General features: G+C 33.8%; 1 protein-coding gene across 3 annotated transcripts; it reads left to right on the forward strand.

The window, feature by feature from the left end:
* The first annotated feature begins 9078 nt into the window (after positions 1 to 9078).
* LOC104894829 (SWR1-complex protein 4) lies at positions 9079 to 15799 on the forward strand. Of its 3 annotated transcripts, none has more exons than XM_010681167.4 (16): positions 9079 to 9515; positions 9591 to 9677; positions 10447 to 10512; positions 10609 to 10668; positions 11092 to 11148; positions 11541 to 11667; positions 11882 to 11949; positions 12074 to 12166; positions 12322 to 12369; positions 13346 to 13489; positions 13637 to 13747; positions 14725 to 14820; positions 14901 to 14972; positions 15228 to 15288; positions 15378 to 15412; positions 15559 to 15799. In XM_010681167.4, the coding sequence occupies exons 1-16, from the start codon at positions 9402 to 9404 to the stop codon at positions 15631 to 15633; spliced, it is 1314 nt and encodes a 437-aa protein (XP_010679469.1). In that variant the 5' UTR covers positions 9079 to 9401; the 3' UTR covers positions 15634 to 15799. The 3 variants fall into 3 exon arrangements, with proteins under 3 accessions (XP_010679469.1, XP_010679468.1, XP_048493593.1); XM_010681166.3 differs by having other exon boundaries at positions 9080 to 9515; positions 11538 to 11667; XM_048637636.1 differs by having other exon boundaries at positions 9453 to 9515; positions 10614 to 10668; positions 11538 to 11667.
* The last annotated feature ends 741 nt before the right edge of the window (positions 15800 to 16540 follow it).

The following is a 16540-nucleotide window of genomic DNA, read 5'->3' on the forward strand; positions in this document are numbered from 1 at the left end:
TTTTCATGTAGTTAGCAAAATGTTACGTTAATTACTGTTGAATATGGAGCCTTGCTTTGAGATAGTGTTGGAGCCTATAGGAGGTTAGCTCATAGCTGGTTGGTCATGAGTCATGACATGGCAAGGTATGAGTGAGCCAGAAATTGCAAAGTTGTTCATGAGTACTGACAATATCGATGATAGAAAATATATATATTTAGAATATTTTCTCTACGTATTTAGGATAAATTCTCGATCAATCGACCTTGTCACTTAATAAGACATCTCGATTGTGGACATTGTTTGACTGACACAGTTTTGCAATAATATAGGAGAACATATACAAAAATATAATTGAGGAAGAGAACGAATCCCCACTAATAATGATGGAGAATACAATTAAGAGAATTATAATCACTCTCATATACACAAAAGGACTTTGGGAAAAATTAATCTACTGATATAATTGACAATAACGCATTTTTAACTCTAGACATAATCTCACTCGATCTCTTATAATAAACCTGGAGCTAAAAATCTTTATGCACAGCACCACCGTATCAATTCTAATTTACGAATATCATCTGAGATACATAAACTATTTCAATAAAGGTCACGTAAAATACAAATTAAACACGTTAAAGGAAAGTGCAAAAGCTAACTAACATAGACTGATCCATGGACTAGGTTAGGAACCAAGTTCTTTTAGAACACGAATTCGAGACACAAACCCTAATTGGCCTAATACAACCAAGAAAAACAGGCTTGAAACACATGCACCTTAACTACCCGTACATATGTCATAGGAATGTCGCAAGGTTTCAACTACAACCAAGCAAACAAATTATAAATCATCATCATGAATCATGATGACCGTTTTGTCTTGGAATATATTGGTTTGATCTGAATCCAATATCTCCCACAAAAACAAAGATGAGGTATACAAGGCTGAAGATCTTTGACACTTTGTTGGGTAAGTTGATTTTGGCAGATAATGTTCCTGAAAGTCTAGCTAGAAAAATAGGCTGTAAGACACCACTCACACGGGTGAATGATCAACGACCCTGTGAACAAAAACCTTCGTGTCATAGGATGTTTTTTTTTTTTTTTCCTTTTGCATTGTGTACATTCTATCTTCTTGGTGCATCATTTCGTGCACTTTGTGGTAAGACCAATTTTTATGTTAGATTTATATTTAAATATATATGTATCTATTGTTCTAATTTGATGTTTACACATTCCACTAAGAAGACTTTGATCATAGAGTCAAATTTAATATAAATTTCACAAAAATATACTATGATGTATTGACGTGCGATCTAATCAGATTTGTTTTGACATGTCTTTTCAGTTATATATGAAATCATCATATAACCCTCTTTCTGGTTTCTTTGTTTTTCGATGGTCCAACCTAATTGGTTACCTAACAAAGAAAATGACTTGATTGTATAGGTTTTTTGGTGAATACAATTTTCTTAATTAGCAAAAAAATCATCATAGCCTTTACTAATGCATAATTTAAAATTTTAATGATTATATGTACGCATGAAATATTTATAGAGTAAACAACTAGGAACTTAAAAAATATAATTGAGTACATACATATGCTACTAGATTCATTTATAAATAATTACATAACTTATATTTGTACATACTCTCTATGTTTCTTAAAGATGTTCCTATGTTCAGTTTAAACGTGTTTCGAAAAGATCTTCCTATTTTCACTTAACTAATGCGTAAGATTTATTCTCTTTTACTTTTTTACCTTATTTGTAGACCGTACATAGCTACATAATTTTACCCCCTCTAACAATCACATTATTTCTCCTATGGGAAAAAAAAAACAACTTTTCACCTCTCTCTTTCTTGTCTTGATATTTGTTTTAGTATTGGAAATTAATCACGAAACATCTTTAGAAAACGGTGGAAATATATCCTTATATGTGTTGCATGTATTATTCCTACGAAAGTCTTTCTCACCCTTAGAAACAAGGCGTCATGCCAAGCATTATTGCATACACTATTTGGATATACGACGGTTCAATTTCAAGATATAATATCCTCATTAGAACTAATATAGACTTTTTATAATTACGTACACACTTTTTGAAATTGATTGTCTCATCAACTCAAATCATCGTAATTATTCATTTGCCGTAAATAATCTAAAATAGTCTACTCATGCATTATTGTAGTTGATGTCTCCTTATTCTCTTTCCATCATTATTACTGCATGCAAGTGGGTTATTTTTTAGAACATGCTGTTATTTTAAATATTTCAAAATAGTATATATATATGACTATTATATCCAAATGGAAGAAGTAACAAACGAAGCTGTAAATAAATTGATGAAGATATCTCGATACAGAATTTTTGTTTTGTTTGGGCATATCTAGAGTGTTTATCAGTGATCAAATCAAATAACTAAGCCAAGTTAACGTCCTTGAAAAATAAGGGATGCAAGAATAAATAATTGGTTGCACTCAATCACGCCACTGTCCTAAAGAAAATAATTATACTTTCTCTGTTTTAAAATAAATGAAACACTTTTTAAAAAGTATAAGTAGTATTTTAGTGATTTTAAGATGAAGAAAGTATAATAATATGCTAAATTGATGAGAAGATTTTATAAATTTATATACACATTAAACATGTTAAACTCATATCAAACTTGTATAAATTGATTAAAATGGTCTTGGATTAATAATATATATGCATAGAATGAAATAAATAATTGAGACGCCTCTCAATTCAACTAAAACGCTTTAATATTCTTCAGTATTACTATCTTTGTTTCTTTTTAATCTAGACATACAGTTTGATGTTTACACTTGACAACACATAACTTTGACCATTAATATCTTCAATTATAAACAAATAAAAATAATAAAATGTTCTAAATGGAAAAAAATATACCTAGACAAATATAACAAAATTTCACTTGACTATATTTTTTCTTGTATAAAAATCTCAAACGATGATTACAGTAAATTTTAAAAATAATGTCAAAATACAAAATGTATGCAATTAGGTTCTGCCGTGGGGGGTTGGTTATGTAAACTCCACTTCACTAAAGGTACCAAACATGTGGTCCCTTATATAAGAACCTTTCTTAGTTTATGTTGCTCTTAAGGGAAAGCTAAAAGGACAAATATTTGGCGCACCATGAACCACTGAGATCAATTATTATAAACACCATGAATGATTTGAATAATGCACTATTGCTAGCTCTTACATAGGAAAAGTGAACCAAAAAAAAGAGAGAACAATTTTCACAAACATAACGAAGCTCAAAGCGGCATAAAAAGCTTCAATCACAAAAATTCACGCAACTTGCATAGAGAACAATACAAAATAAACTACCTAAAATTCTGCGTGCATTCTGCACTAATCACTATGTTCTTTTTTTTTTTTTCTCCTCCTCTTGCTTTTCCCATTTTTAGTCAACAAAATTGCCGTGTCATACGGAAAGCACACGTATTATACTCTCTATTATTTATATTTATTAGCACTATTATCCTACACTTTATCGATAGAGGATCAGGATGTCTTGATCGAGTGGTTAAGATTAAAATGTTGTAACTTGCAAATGATAGATAATAGGTTTGAGTCCCCCTCCTTCTTTTTGTATTTTGTACTTCTTTATATAATGTTTTCAATATAAAATTTTGACCATTTATATATTTATTATATTTTAATGTAATTTTTTTAAAAAATATATATTTTAAAATTACACATTGAGATAAATTTAACAAAATCTTACATTACTATGTTAATATTTTTATACTAGTGGAAATTCATGATCAAAATTTATAAAATTTGATAAGTTTGATTCTTAGAATGTAAGTATTGCATTCTTTTTGAAATACAGGAAGTATCATTTAAGTGTATCATGTTATAGCATAATTAAAGTTATCTTTTTTATTTACTTATTTGATAAACTCTAAATGAGTATGCAAAAGTAAGTGAGATTGGTTCAATAAGCAGAAAATTAATAAAATGTTGATCATTTATATATTTGATTATACATATATACTCCCTCCGTCTTTTTTTATTTGCTACATTTTGCCATTTAGGGGTGTTTCAATTTATTTGCTACATTTGCAAATATTTCCATATATAGTACATAGGTCCCACACTTTATTTACAAATTTGCCATCACTCCCTTCTTGATTTTGTAAATGTTTCCATATATAATACATAGGTCCCACAATTTACCTATTTGCTTTTTTGTTAATTCTATTTATGTCAATGGTCCCCACTCCCTCCTTGGTCTTTGTGAAAAAGTGCTTGTAGCAAATAAAAAAAGACGGAGGGAGTAGTATTTATTACTCTATTTGTTCCAATTTCTTTGCTACTTACAACATGTTTTTTTTTCTACAATGGGGACACATGTATTTTTTTTATAGTCATGGTTCATCAATAATATTGACCATATTTTTTCACTTATGCTTGAAAAATGATATTATATATTCCTCATACTATGACCTTTTATGAAATTTTAAATGTATTAATAGTTAAAAATATATATTTATTTATTAGAGTCACAAAAAATAAAAATTGATTGACACGATCAACTAATCTGAAGCCAAGGGAGCACTAGGCACTGCTCTTTTAAGCTAATATTTAATTTGCTGAATTAGTTATTAGGTTCGAGCTATGTCCCGGGTAAGAAAAAATTTCATTCATTAATAGAATACTTTATGATAATAACACTAAATACAACTTAGTCCAGTGGTTAAGACTTTAGTATGTGTACTTGAGGTCTTGAGATCAAACCCTATACTATACAATTTCTAATATTTTTTATTATACATGAATTACATGAACTAAAAATCCCTAGGGAAAACGCCACATGACATAATTTTTTATTTATACACGCCTTTTAATATATTTGTATAGATTAAAGTACTGAATTGAACTTAATTTTGCTCATCAATTTAAATTGAAAATAATATTGCTAAACTGAACTGATGAAATAATAATAAATCAAGGAGTGAAGCGACAGTAAGTCCTTGAGTCAAAGATTCTGATCAAATTTTACAAGATTTAAAATTACAATTTCTTAAATAATAATATAATAATGTTGAACACTTTAGCAGTAATTCATCATGCAGTAGCTCAAGAGGGATAGACACAAGGTGGGATGATGAGTTGGAAGGGGAATCTGAACCCTAATTGCCTAGTATTCCAAACCTATATTCCAGGAGAAACACTTTGGTTCACCTATAAACTAGGGTTAAAGGGTTTAAATTAGGTCTTACAAGGTCAAGAAAAAGGTCTTACAAGGTCAAGAAAAATAAAAAGTGAAAAACATAAAATAAAGAACTTGTAGTAATAAAGCTCAGGTAGGATAGCACCAAATAAAGTTTAGCCAAATTTAATGACTAATAACAATAATGGTGAGCAGCTACTTCTTGTTCCTTCATTATGGTGATCATCATCAACAAATGTTTCTGTGTTTATTGTTGGGATATCATCTTCATGACAACCATGGTGCTTTATGGAAGCTGATGAGGAGAACCTACATATATATTTTGATGTATGTATGTCAAACAAATTAAAGCAAAGTATGAATTATTAATCACATGAATGAAGTATAAATTATGCATGAGATCTATGCTATTGAACACAATAAAAACTTCTGTTTTCTTTTTGTCTCATGCACTGATGGAAAATGAAAACTATAAATTAACATCAACTTTAGATGTAACAAATCAGATGCATATATATAAACACTAGCTTAGCTTCAAGTATTCTCAATCATTTTTCATTCAAAAAAATGTATCATAAATGGTTGGAGATGGTTAATTCATATGGATTTTAGATGTAAAAGATGCATATATACAAGAGATGTATGTTAATATGAAAATCAGACCACAATATATATACTGCTAAAGTAGGATCTATTATTGATATAACATACCTCATGTTAATTCAACCTAGCTTGGATTGGCTTGAAGATGAATTAAGATTATTGTCACTCTTTTTTATTGAAGATATGATATGATGTGATACAATAATGGGGCCGGGCCTCTTTTCAACAAAAAAGGATTGGTGTTAGAGAGAGAGAGAGAGAGAGAGAGAGAGAGAGAGAGAGAGAGAGGGGAGGGGGGGCTGGGAAGAATAAGAGCTCTCTAGGATAATATAGAATCAAAGATGGGGAGACTTTGAGAAGATATATATAGGGAACAAAGAGAGTATCCTACACATGGGTGACCACTTTTATCATTTTATTTTAATGGTTTTCAGTTTGTTTTATTTAGTTTGCTATTTTTTTTAACTGCAGAAGCAGACTATTTGGTATTAGTGATGGCCACTGGTGCGGGCTGGGCAGGCCGGACCGTGGGCCGTAGCGGGCTGGGCTGAGATTTCACGGCCCAGGACCGGACCGTGAAATTCATGGGTTGGGTGGGCTGGTCCGCGGGCTGAAAAGTCTTGGCCCACACCGGTCTGTTACCGGTTTTCATGGTTCGAGAAGCGGTTCTGGCGGTTCGTGGGTCTAGTGGGCTGGACTGGGCTGGCGGGCCGGCATGAGATATTTTTTTTTCAAAATTATTTAATCATTGAAATTATTCATTATTGTTATATAAAATCTTTAAAATGAATAAAAATATATACAATTATTAAAATTAATGAATAATTTCATTATTATAAATTTTGATTGAATTATAATATATGCAATTTGATTAAAATATACACAATTTGGTTCAATAATAACTTGGACTGGGTTGGTCTGGTTCATGGGTTAGGCTGGACCGGTTTCGTGGTCCGGGCTGGGCGGTTTTAGTAGCGGGCTTTAGTGGGCTGGGCTCAAGAAATCTGGCCCACGACCCACCCACAAATTTCACGGTTCGAGCAGGATTGGACCGGTCTTTTTGCGAGCCCAGCCCACACGGCCCATGAGGTGGGCTGGGTTGGATGGGCTGGATTGGCCCGCACTGTTGGCCATCTCTATAATTGGTATCATATACTTCCAGTTGATCTACTAGTTGAGTTCAATAGTTCATTACCAATGCTATCTTTATGCATGGATTGTTGGATATATACATTGGTGACTTATTATCTCAAAATAGATTAAAATTTGTATTCTTTTTTATTATTATTATTTGGAAAAGTACCCATGTAAAATACTCCGATCCTTATCATATTTGAAATGTTTGTTTTACAAATTAAATCTCACATATTATATCATATATGTAGACTTTTTACTTAAAGTTATTCCATCTTCTTCCCTTGAAAGTTCATGGAAAAATCAATTCAAGTAGATTTCCATCATAATTAATAACTTATATAATAAGTTCCAACTAGTTCAAATTAACACCATAAGTTCAATTTAGAATTTCAGATAAGTTCAGCATATAAACTTACTCCTAAAAGTAATCAAACTTCTCCAAAAATATAACATGTAATAACACTTCAAAAGTTGACACGGCCATTTTTATATAAAAAGGAAATCAACAATATCACATGATTATACTTCCTCCGTTTCTTTTTACTCGCTACACTTCTCATTTCACGGACTCCTAGGCAATTTTCGGAGAAGAGAGAGGTAGAGAGTAAAAAGAAAAGGGACCCATGTGGGAGGAGAGAGATAGAGAGAGTTTATTACCCAAAAAAGAAGTGTAGCAAGTAATGTGAAACTTCCCATAATGGAAAGTGTAGCGAGTAAAAAGAAACGGAGGAAGTATATGATTTTCCTTGTGTATAGGTCACAAATCAAAAACAAAGTAAAGTAAGTGCAAACATCATTATGGTAAAGAAAAAAAAAAGTAATAATTAGAGTGCATTCTATTCACCTTAAAAACATAGGAGCAAGCCTTTGTTTATATTTGCTTAGATATTTTGGGTACTGATTTCAATACATTCAAAGAAATGATGCGAAAAGAACGCACTCTATGGAGGACTCAAGAAGTTTTTTTTAAAAGAAGGAAATAAAATCTAAGGTAGCCTCTAACATAGTTCGGATAGTATAATACTTCAAGAGATCATTACAAAGAGTAAACAAAAATAAAAGGAATAGGTTGCCCTCATACCTGGCGCTAAATATTCCACTTAGCAATGAGGGGGTGATGAGATTTGAACCTGTGACCTTTATGTCACACTGGTTCTTGATACCATGTCAAAGGACCAACTCAACCAAAAGCTTAAACTAATGATTGAGGCCCCAGAAATAGATTTATACTCTATCAATAAAGTATTGAGATAAACTATGATCATATCTATCTCTATTATATAAGCCAAGGGAGGAGGTGTGGTGTCCTCTTTTGAAGTGCCTAAAATACCCTTAATGATCTAATTAATGGAATGAAAAAAATTACAAAAGCAAATCATTTAAAAATTCTCATTCCAACTTGCCATTTAAAACAAGTTTAAAATGGTATATGCATCAAATACTTCAATCAAAAATTAAATGGCCAAAATATTTATACCTTATTAAAAAAGATGGCATACATAACGTGCACATGAAAAGTCTGAACGTTCACTACCTTTGATACTCTTTAATTCAGTAAAACCAACTCATTATTTTTGTTCTTTCTGTTCAATATTCATTCACAAAAAATTAATGTTAACAATCACTCACAATCTTTTTATTTTTTTACAGTAGCGAATTAATGTATCTAAATTCATCTAACTGTTGAAATTTTCACATTTAAGTTTAATCATAAATAAAATACGAATGGAGTATCTAATAGAATAACAAATTTTAAAATTAACGCACGCATCGCGTGCATATGAAGGCTAGTACTAATATATTAAAAGGCGTTCCTAAACGTGGAACGGTGCCACGTGGCGCTCTCCCTAAAGCATGTATTTTACTCCATGTAATTCACAAACAATAAAAAAACTAGAAATTGCATAGCACAAGGTTTGATCCCATGACCTCAAGGTTATATATCAAAGTCTTAACCACTCGACCAAGTGATATTTAGTGTTACTACTCTAAAGTATAATATTAATAAATTAAAATTTTCCTTACCCGGGACATAGCCCGGACCTAATAACTAGTTTAACCTCAAATCTGCCGCTTAATTTGCCTCTCATCTTTCGATAAACAGGAGGATGGAATAGGAGAAAAAAAAGTGATAGTATTTGCCTATTTGGGTCGAATCTTTATGCGGACAAGGAATTCGAGCCTCCGAGGCTTATCAACCGGGTCATTTGAGTTATTGAGTATCATCGCTTCGTTTCTTTTTTTCCTCAAAACACACTTCGTTTCGTTTAGATTTTCGCGCTCGAAACTCGAATGAATCAGAAGAAAAAAAAGCCCTAATTTCGTCGATTTCCATTCAGTAGGGCGACTAAGAACCCTAATTTAGGTTCCAATCCTTTCTCCAAACTCAAAATATTCACCAATCGGCAATTATACATGATCCCATAACTTCCTAGGTCATAAAAAAAGCCTAATTTAGTGATCAAAATGGATGCTAAAGACATACTGGGATTACCCAAAAATGCACTGCTGAATTCTCAAGAGAAGAAGGCTAAGCCTCCCAAAGAACCTCAGAGAAAGCCCGATGGCATTTCTCGTGAGGTAATTTCTTTTTTTTTTGTTTTTTTTTTGGGTTTTGGCGAATGTTTAATTTTTAGTTGTTTTTGTGAATTACAGGTTTATATGCTTACTGGAGGAGTAGCACCTCTTATGCCGGCAATTGATGCGTCTCAGCTGAAGAAACGTCCGCCAACTGATGAGAAGGTCTGCGTTTCATTCATATTTGTTACAATGTCTTTCAAATTTGGTTTTGTTATATGCAAATTTGAGCTGTATTATCTTGATTGTAGCTAATTGTAGTCTTAAGTAGTTAAGTTTCATTCTATACCGGAAATAGTTATAAAGTAGCACTCTTGGTGGTTTTCTATGTAAAAGGATTCTGGCTGCTTTACTACTCGGAATCTTCATTGTACCTTAAGTTTTGTATGGATGTCAGTTAGTAATAATGTTAGAATATATATAGACATTTGACCATAGTTCACAAATGCGGTTTCTGTCGCAATGATGCGGTTGTTGTACAACCATATATTGGCTCAGACCATGAGATATCCCTTGAACCCACCTAAAATGTGGTTTCTTTACACATTTACGATGCGAGTAGTATCAATTCAATAGATTTGAAAACCTCTACAACACGAGCAATACAATGTGATGCAACCTTGTTTCGACAACATGCATTTTACACTTCAATTTGACTAAACAAATGCAATGTTTTCACCAAATGGTTGAGTCTGGCACCCGGACACATGTATGTGCACTACATTGGTAGTTACCGAGAATTACAACAGTTTTGTGTTCTTGGCATTTGGCAATGCTGAGTCTGAGCTAGGCTCAGGGTGATTGTGTTGCTCTACCGGTTTATTTGTTATACTAGAGTTGCTCGTTGATACAGGGATTGCTTTTATCTGGATCATGTATGTAAATTTATTGTAAGTCATTATTGTAAGTCACCCTTTTTTCATGTCCGTAACAGGTTACCTGGCAATGGCTTTCATTCACAAATTCAGCTCGGAAAGATAATTTGGAGCTCTACCACTGGGTATTTTTTTCTTTTTTAGCTTTTGATATTGTGATGAAATATGATGATAGTTGATCTCCTTTATGGAGTGTTATCTGATCTTCATTTCTGCTGTAGGTCAGAGTTGTGAATGGTGTTCCTCCAACAGGTGATTACCCTTTCGCCAAATATAATAAGGTAGGTGTATATATTGCTGATACTATGTCTTCACCAGCTCAAGAAGAGAAACATGTTAAAACTAGAATGAAGTGTGTTTTAGTCTGTTCTGTATTATGATTTCTTATTGGTGAAGTGTATAAAACAAGTTCTTGAATTTGTCTTTCATTTTTATTGGCTTGGAAGAAGAAGCTTTCCAAACTATACCATACTTGGGCTTGGGCTAGTGTTGTGCCCAGGGGAGGGGGAAGTTAAACTCCAGGGTACCATCATGTACTTCTCTTCCAGTCTCCAGGCTAGGTCATATGGGCCTTTACCCTACTCATGCCTGAGTTATGGTGGCCCTACCCCATGAGCTCCCATGTGATCTCATATTGTTTAGTCTTTTGGCTAATTTGTTATATTGCATCCTGAAATGACTTTTTTTTTGCTTCCATGTTCCAGTCAGTTGAAGTTATAAAGTACACGGACGAGGAGTACGAGAAGTACTTGACAGATCCTGTAGGTATCAATTAATAATTAATGCATTATAGCTTTTGTTTTGATCTTGACATCTCTTCGTGATATGAATGATGAATATGGATGTATAACTACTCAGTAGTCATTCTGCTGGCTCGGTTAGAGATCTGGCTCTGATGAAGCTCTTTTCTGTTCTTTTTCTATGCCTATTGTCTGTCTAGTCAAGTCGAGTTTGTTGGCCTTTCTGGTGATTTGACCCTGCACAAACATGTTATTTCCAAACATTTTAGTTGCCTTTGCTGGCCTCTTCATCCTGCATAAACATTTTATTGCATAACATCTACTTCAGCACATTGAATAATGTACACCAGCATTGAATTCATAGAACCATCTTGTTTCTGTTTTTTGCAAATTTTCTTTTTTTTTCCCAGAAGTGGACTAAGGAAGAGACAGATACCTTGTTTGACTTCTGTGAAAGGTTCGATCTCCGCTTCATATTAATAGCTGATAGGTTTCCATCACCTCGGACTGTGGAGGAGTTGAAGGATCGGTATTATAATGGTATTTCCCTGTTCGACTTACTTTCATCTTTACCGTGCTCTCACCCTCGCCCCCCTCCCCCACTTTCCTCCCACTCTCCATTTTTTTGAAGGGTTTTTTTTTTCATAAAAAAGTGTTAGGAAAATGTTGGGTTATGGAGGATACATGAGTATCTAAGTTCCTCAGCAATTGTGATGCTTTTATTACTTTACTTAAAAATGTATATTTTCAATAGTGTGCAGAGCTATACTAATTGCTAGAGCTCCATCACCTGCTGATGTTTCTGGGCATCCATTGGTAAAGGTATTTAAATTGATTGATAATTTGTGATGGCTGTAGTGTGGTTCATGCATCATTTTCTTATGTATTCTGCTTCTCTACTTCTATTTATATTAAGATTTCATTACAACCTGCATTCTTTTTGTAGGAAGGATACAATGCAAAGCAGGAGACTGAGCGCAAGCGTGCTTTGTCGATGGTTCTTTCTCAAACTAAACTGCAAGAGCGCAAGGATGCTGAGGTCTTTAACTTTACTGTGCTGTCACTAGTTTCAAGAACTATATTGTTAGTCGCAATGGCGATCTTCATTAGAACTGTGCAATTAGCTAACATGTTTAGTAATATCACTATTATATATCAGTGTCTTCATGCTATGTTTTTGTTTCTGTTTTGCAGGTTCTTGCTGAAGCCAAAAGAATCCAAGAGTCACGTATGTTGGCTAAGGTATGCTATGAGTTGGTAGACTGTCTCTGTTTGCTTCTGTTTGAATACCAACATTGAAGAGGATGTACTGATTTTGATTTCAATTACTGCATCTTTGTGACTGCTTTCATTTAATCGGATTGGTGGGAGTAATTGTGCCTTTAGAGGGTAATATTTTGTAAATTGGAATTTTCTGTTTTAGGGGTCCAAATTTATTCATCTAATTCTTGTTTTAGTATATTACATCATCATTCGTCTTAAACTCCAATGTGTTATTTTATGTTAGCTGGTCTCACCTATCCTGTGTCTTTTGGATTATCCCCTTTTCGATCTGATTGAGCAGTCAAGATTTGTTTTTAGCTATGAATTGGCTCATTCAAATGCTCTTGCCTCTTGGTTATTAGACAAGATATGTTCTTTTTCCCTCTGATTATTGATCTAGGCTTTGGTTATTATCAATAGAAAATAGTCCTTTTTTTTTTGTGATTGGAAGAAACAATCTTCTGCAGACTGCTTAGTATATACTATATTCGAGATGCTCATCACTGTTTGATAAGATTTTGCACCATTATGTGCTCGAATAGGGTATATGTATAATTATCTCAATTTATTTTACTATTGAATTGAACTAGGCTGGCTCTTGTTTGAACTTTTCTTTCTCCTGAAATCTCCTTTTCATAAGGTGAAAGGAACCAAGCCTAATTTCATGGCTTTTCCGCTGCCTAATATGTTGTCATTTGCTACAGGCTGAATGTTGCAATAGGGTAAACACGTGCTCAGTCATAGTATGTACTACTTAAGTATTTCTGTTGCCTTATATTGTGTCCATAACGTCTACTAGTTTCTGGATACCATATATTTCAATAATGACATAGGTTAAAGTTGGAATTTGTACCTTAATGAGGGAACATCTTTTATTTCTCCGCAACCTGTCCCCCAATTATTAATGGAGGAAAAAGAGAAAATGAGCCTATCATTCTTGGATTTTTCTTTTCAGGGTGCCGAAGAACCTGAACTACCATCAGCATCAGATGTTGGCGCAGAACACGCTGATCGGATTGCTCTTCCCGGCTCTGTGTCACCTGTTGCTGCAGCTCCGACTGCTGCAGCAGATAATGCAACCCAGGCCTCTCTTCGCATGGTGAGCTTCATAGCCATTGTCTTGCTTTACCAAATTGCTGGATAGCCTTTTTATCGCTTGTATTCTGTCAAGCGATCTGTATATTGTTGTAGTACCGATATATTTTCAGTCACTGTATCTTTATATTGGCTCGTGAACTATTTGCAGTTGCGCGTATACTTGAGGACGTATGCTCTTGACCAAATGGTACAGGCTGCTAGCGCTTCTGCGGGCCTTAGAACCATCAAGCGAGTTGAGCAAACTTTGCAAGATCTTGGGGTTTGTTCTATATATTTTTTCTAAAAGTTGCACTAATTTACGTGTAATGTACTGTTATTATGGACATGCTGTAATGTATGTGAGGCTGAAGCCATTGATGAGTATCAGGGTATCTATAACTACAGCATCTTCTATACGGATTGACTTATTAACCTAGCCCTCATATCCCAAGAATTGAATCTCTTCAGAGATTCTTGCAGTAAATGTTATTTAGTGTAGGAATTTGTAAGTTCACTTAATGACAATAATCTATCTGACAGTAAAGCTTATGCTATATACACAGCTGTAGCCTTCTAATATTGCAGTGTTTTGTACCTGACCATCACCATCCTCTGTGTGCATGTGTGTTTACATATAATCTTAAACGGTAATTTTTTTTTACTAGAATCTTAGACAGTAGTTCTAGGATAAGATGGGTGCAAAGTTATGCTTTGAGAGTAATTTACAGAGATGTGATTTCCAAGGGGATATGAAGTGACTTTTAATGTGAATGAAGCAAGCTTAACTGTCTTGTTGTGTGCGCTCATGTTATCGTAAAATATCTTTGCTTGCAAATGTTTTGCTTTATCTATTCATTCCTGTCCGTTGTTTTTGAGTTTAATCTGCAAACAACTGTCCCACTAAGCCCTAACGTACTAGGTGGGTTTTGGCCATGTAGAGTTATAGTTCGCATGTGTGAAATGCAAGTACGGGAAGTTCTTTGCAGCCACCTTAACCCGCGCAACCCAATCCTCACTCCCTTTTACCAAAGAAATAGGAAAATCCAGCCTGATTTCAACTTCCTAATTATGCCTACACCTTAAGATAAACACCCCGTTGGCCCCTTTTGACAGGTTGGTAATATTGTAGAGCAGGAAAGATAAACAAGAGATATAGATGGCTATGCTTTCAAGTGATTAATTTAGCAGCGTCAAATCAACTTGTTTTCTCATCTTACTTACCATTTTTTTTAAAGATCAAAACCATATATTTCTCAGGTTAACTTGAAGCCAAAGATTCCAACAAAAGCTGTATGTTCAGAGCATCTCGAATTGAGAAAGGAGATTCTAACTTTACTGAATCTTCAGAAACAGGTAATCTGCTCCCTGGATATAATATTTTGGGATTTACTTTTGTCTTTCAATTTTAACTCGGTTACTGTATGTGTTATCAGTTGCAATACAAGGAGGCAGAGGGTTCATCTTACCGTGAGGGATCATTTACTGAAACTCCAGGAACACCCAAGGTCTGAGATCAATGCTTTAACATCGTCATTAATCATAGTATATTGTATATTTGTTTTGGAGTTGCATGAACTGACCATTTTAAGCCTTGCTTCATCCAGTATAATACTCCCTTATTGGTTTTTTTCCCCTCTATTATGGAGTAGTTTTCTGATGTTTAAGAATAGTCGTTTCATGTGTATAAATTGAAACTTCATAATTGTGATGTTGTACACAAATTTTATTCTGTCTTTTACTGTATTGTCTCTGTTTAACAGCGCACCCCTCGACCTGGGGATCAGGACCGACCTTTCGTTCCCGAGCCTCTAAGTTTTGGAGGTAAACATTTCTAGCTTACTTGTGATTTGTCTACCAAGGATTTTCTAGACAGCTAGATATCTCACAATGTGCCCTGAAATTAATTCCAGGGGATAGAGTTGGCAAAAGGGACCAGAAAAGAAAGGTAAATGCAGTAGATTATGTAAAAACCATTTTGTTTATGCTCCTGTGTTAACACCCCCTCCCCTCCCCTCCCCTCCCCTCCCCTCTTCTTGAGATCTCTCAATTCCACAACATCCTTCTGAAATTATTTTTGATTACAACTTGCAGGGGCCTGGAAGATCATCAGATGCTCCATCATCACCAGCGACTAAAAGGGCTCGGAAGTTGAAAGCAGACGGGTGATTGCAGTGCCATGTTTGAAAACTAGGATATTTAGGCAAAATTTCTGATGAATGTGACTTATGTCGCTCTTGATTTATATGTTTTTTTTCCCATTTCTCTTTGTAACACAATACTAATTCATTTATATCTTACCATTGTAGAAATCAGGCAATTCCGTCTGTGTTTAGTATGAGGTTTAATGATACCCAGTTAACCATAATCAACCAATAGCGTTTCAAATATAGTTTATATCAGTTGGAAGACAAAGAAGTTATGTAAAGATATCAATAGCTCATGTTATGGGGAAAAAGAAAAAGCAAAACCTTGATACTTCCTCCATTTCTTTTTCTTGGTTTGATTGTGTAGGTTTGTTAATACACTTTTTTTTTAACCTTAAGTACATAACTACATTTTCTTATATAATGAGAAGAATTTAGAAAATTCTCTATGATTGTGAATAGTGTCAAAATTTCAAAATAAGAACAAAAAGAAAGGGAGTAAACACTATATTGGATCAAGAAACTGTTTAGGTTTTAATCCTTTTAAAAAAAACCATGCTTTCTTGTTATAGTTTGTTGCGGATTCTTTTTTCTTAATCTTTAGGCTATAAGGTTTTATACTTCCAGTAGTGGTGTTTGGGGGTAAGGAGAAGGAATCTCCTTACTTTTTACCCTACACATAGGTGTCTAACTCATAAATATAAAACCAAAAAATCATTGCGGTTGAGAACTTGAGGTTGATGTCTAGTCAAGGTTCTTGTCATTACCAAAAAAAAAAGTGACTCGATGAAATTTGTGTAATATACTATAGCAATAACCATTATAGTTGATCTAATCTCCTAAATTAAAGATCTTTTGGTCCTATAATATATCAATAATTGATTAAAGAATGTAATATATGAATAAAAAAACATCTTGAGTTGTGAGCC

Source organism: Beta vulgaris, chromosome 5 (assembly GCF_026745355.1).
Source record: "Beta vulgaris subsp. vulgaris cultivar EL10 chromosome 5, EL10.2, whole genome shotgun sequence".
NCBI classification, from domain to species: domain Eukaryota; kingdom Viridiplantae; phylum Streptophyta; class Magnoliopsida; order Caryophyllales; family Amaranthaceae; genus Beta; species Beta vulgaris.

Excerpts from the sequence above, each read along its gene's own strand:
- LOC104894829 (XM_010681166.3), top strand. The coding sequence starts at position 9,402 with ATGGATGCTAAAGACATACTGGGATTACCCAAAAATGCACTGCTGAAT. Across the intron at positions 11,149-11,537 it reads AGAAGTACTTGACAGATCCT|AAGTGGACTAAGGAAGAGAC; the intron begins GTAGGTATCAAT and ends TTTTTTTCCCAG. Across the intron at positions 14,821-14,900 it reads TACTGAATCTTCAGAAACAG|TTGCAATACAAGGAGGCAGA; the intron begins GTAATCTGCTCC and ends ATGTGTTATCAG.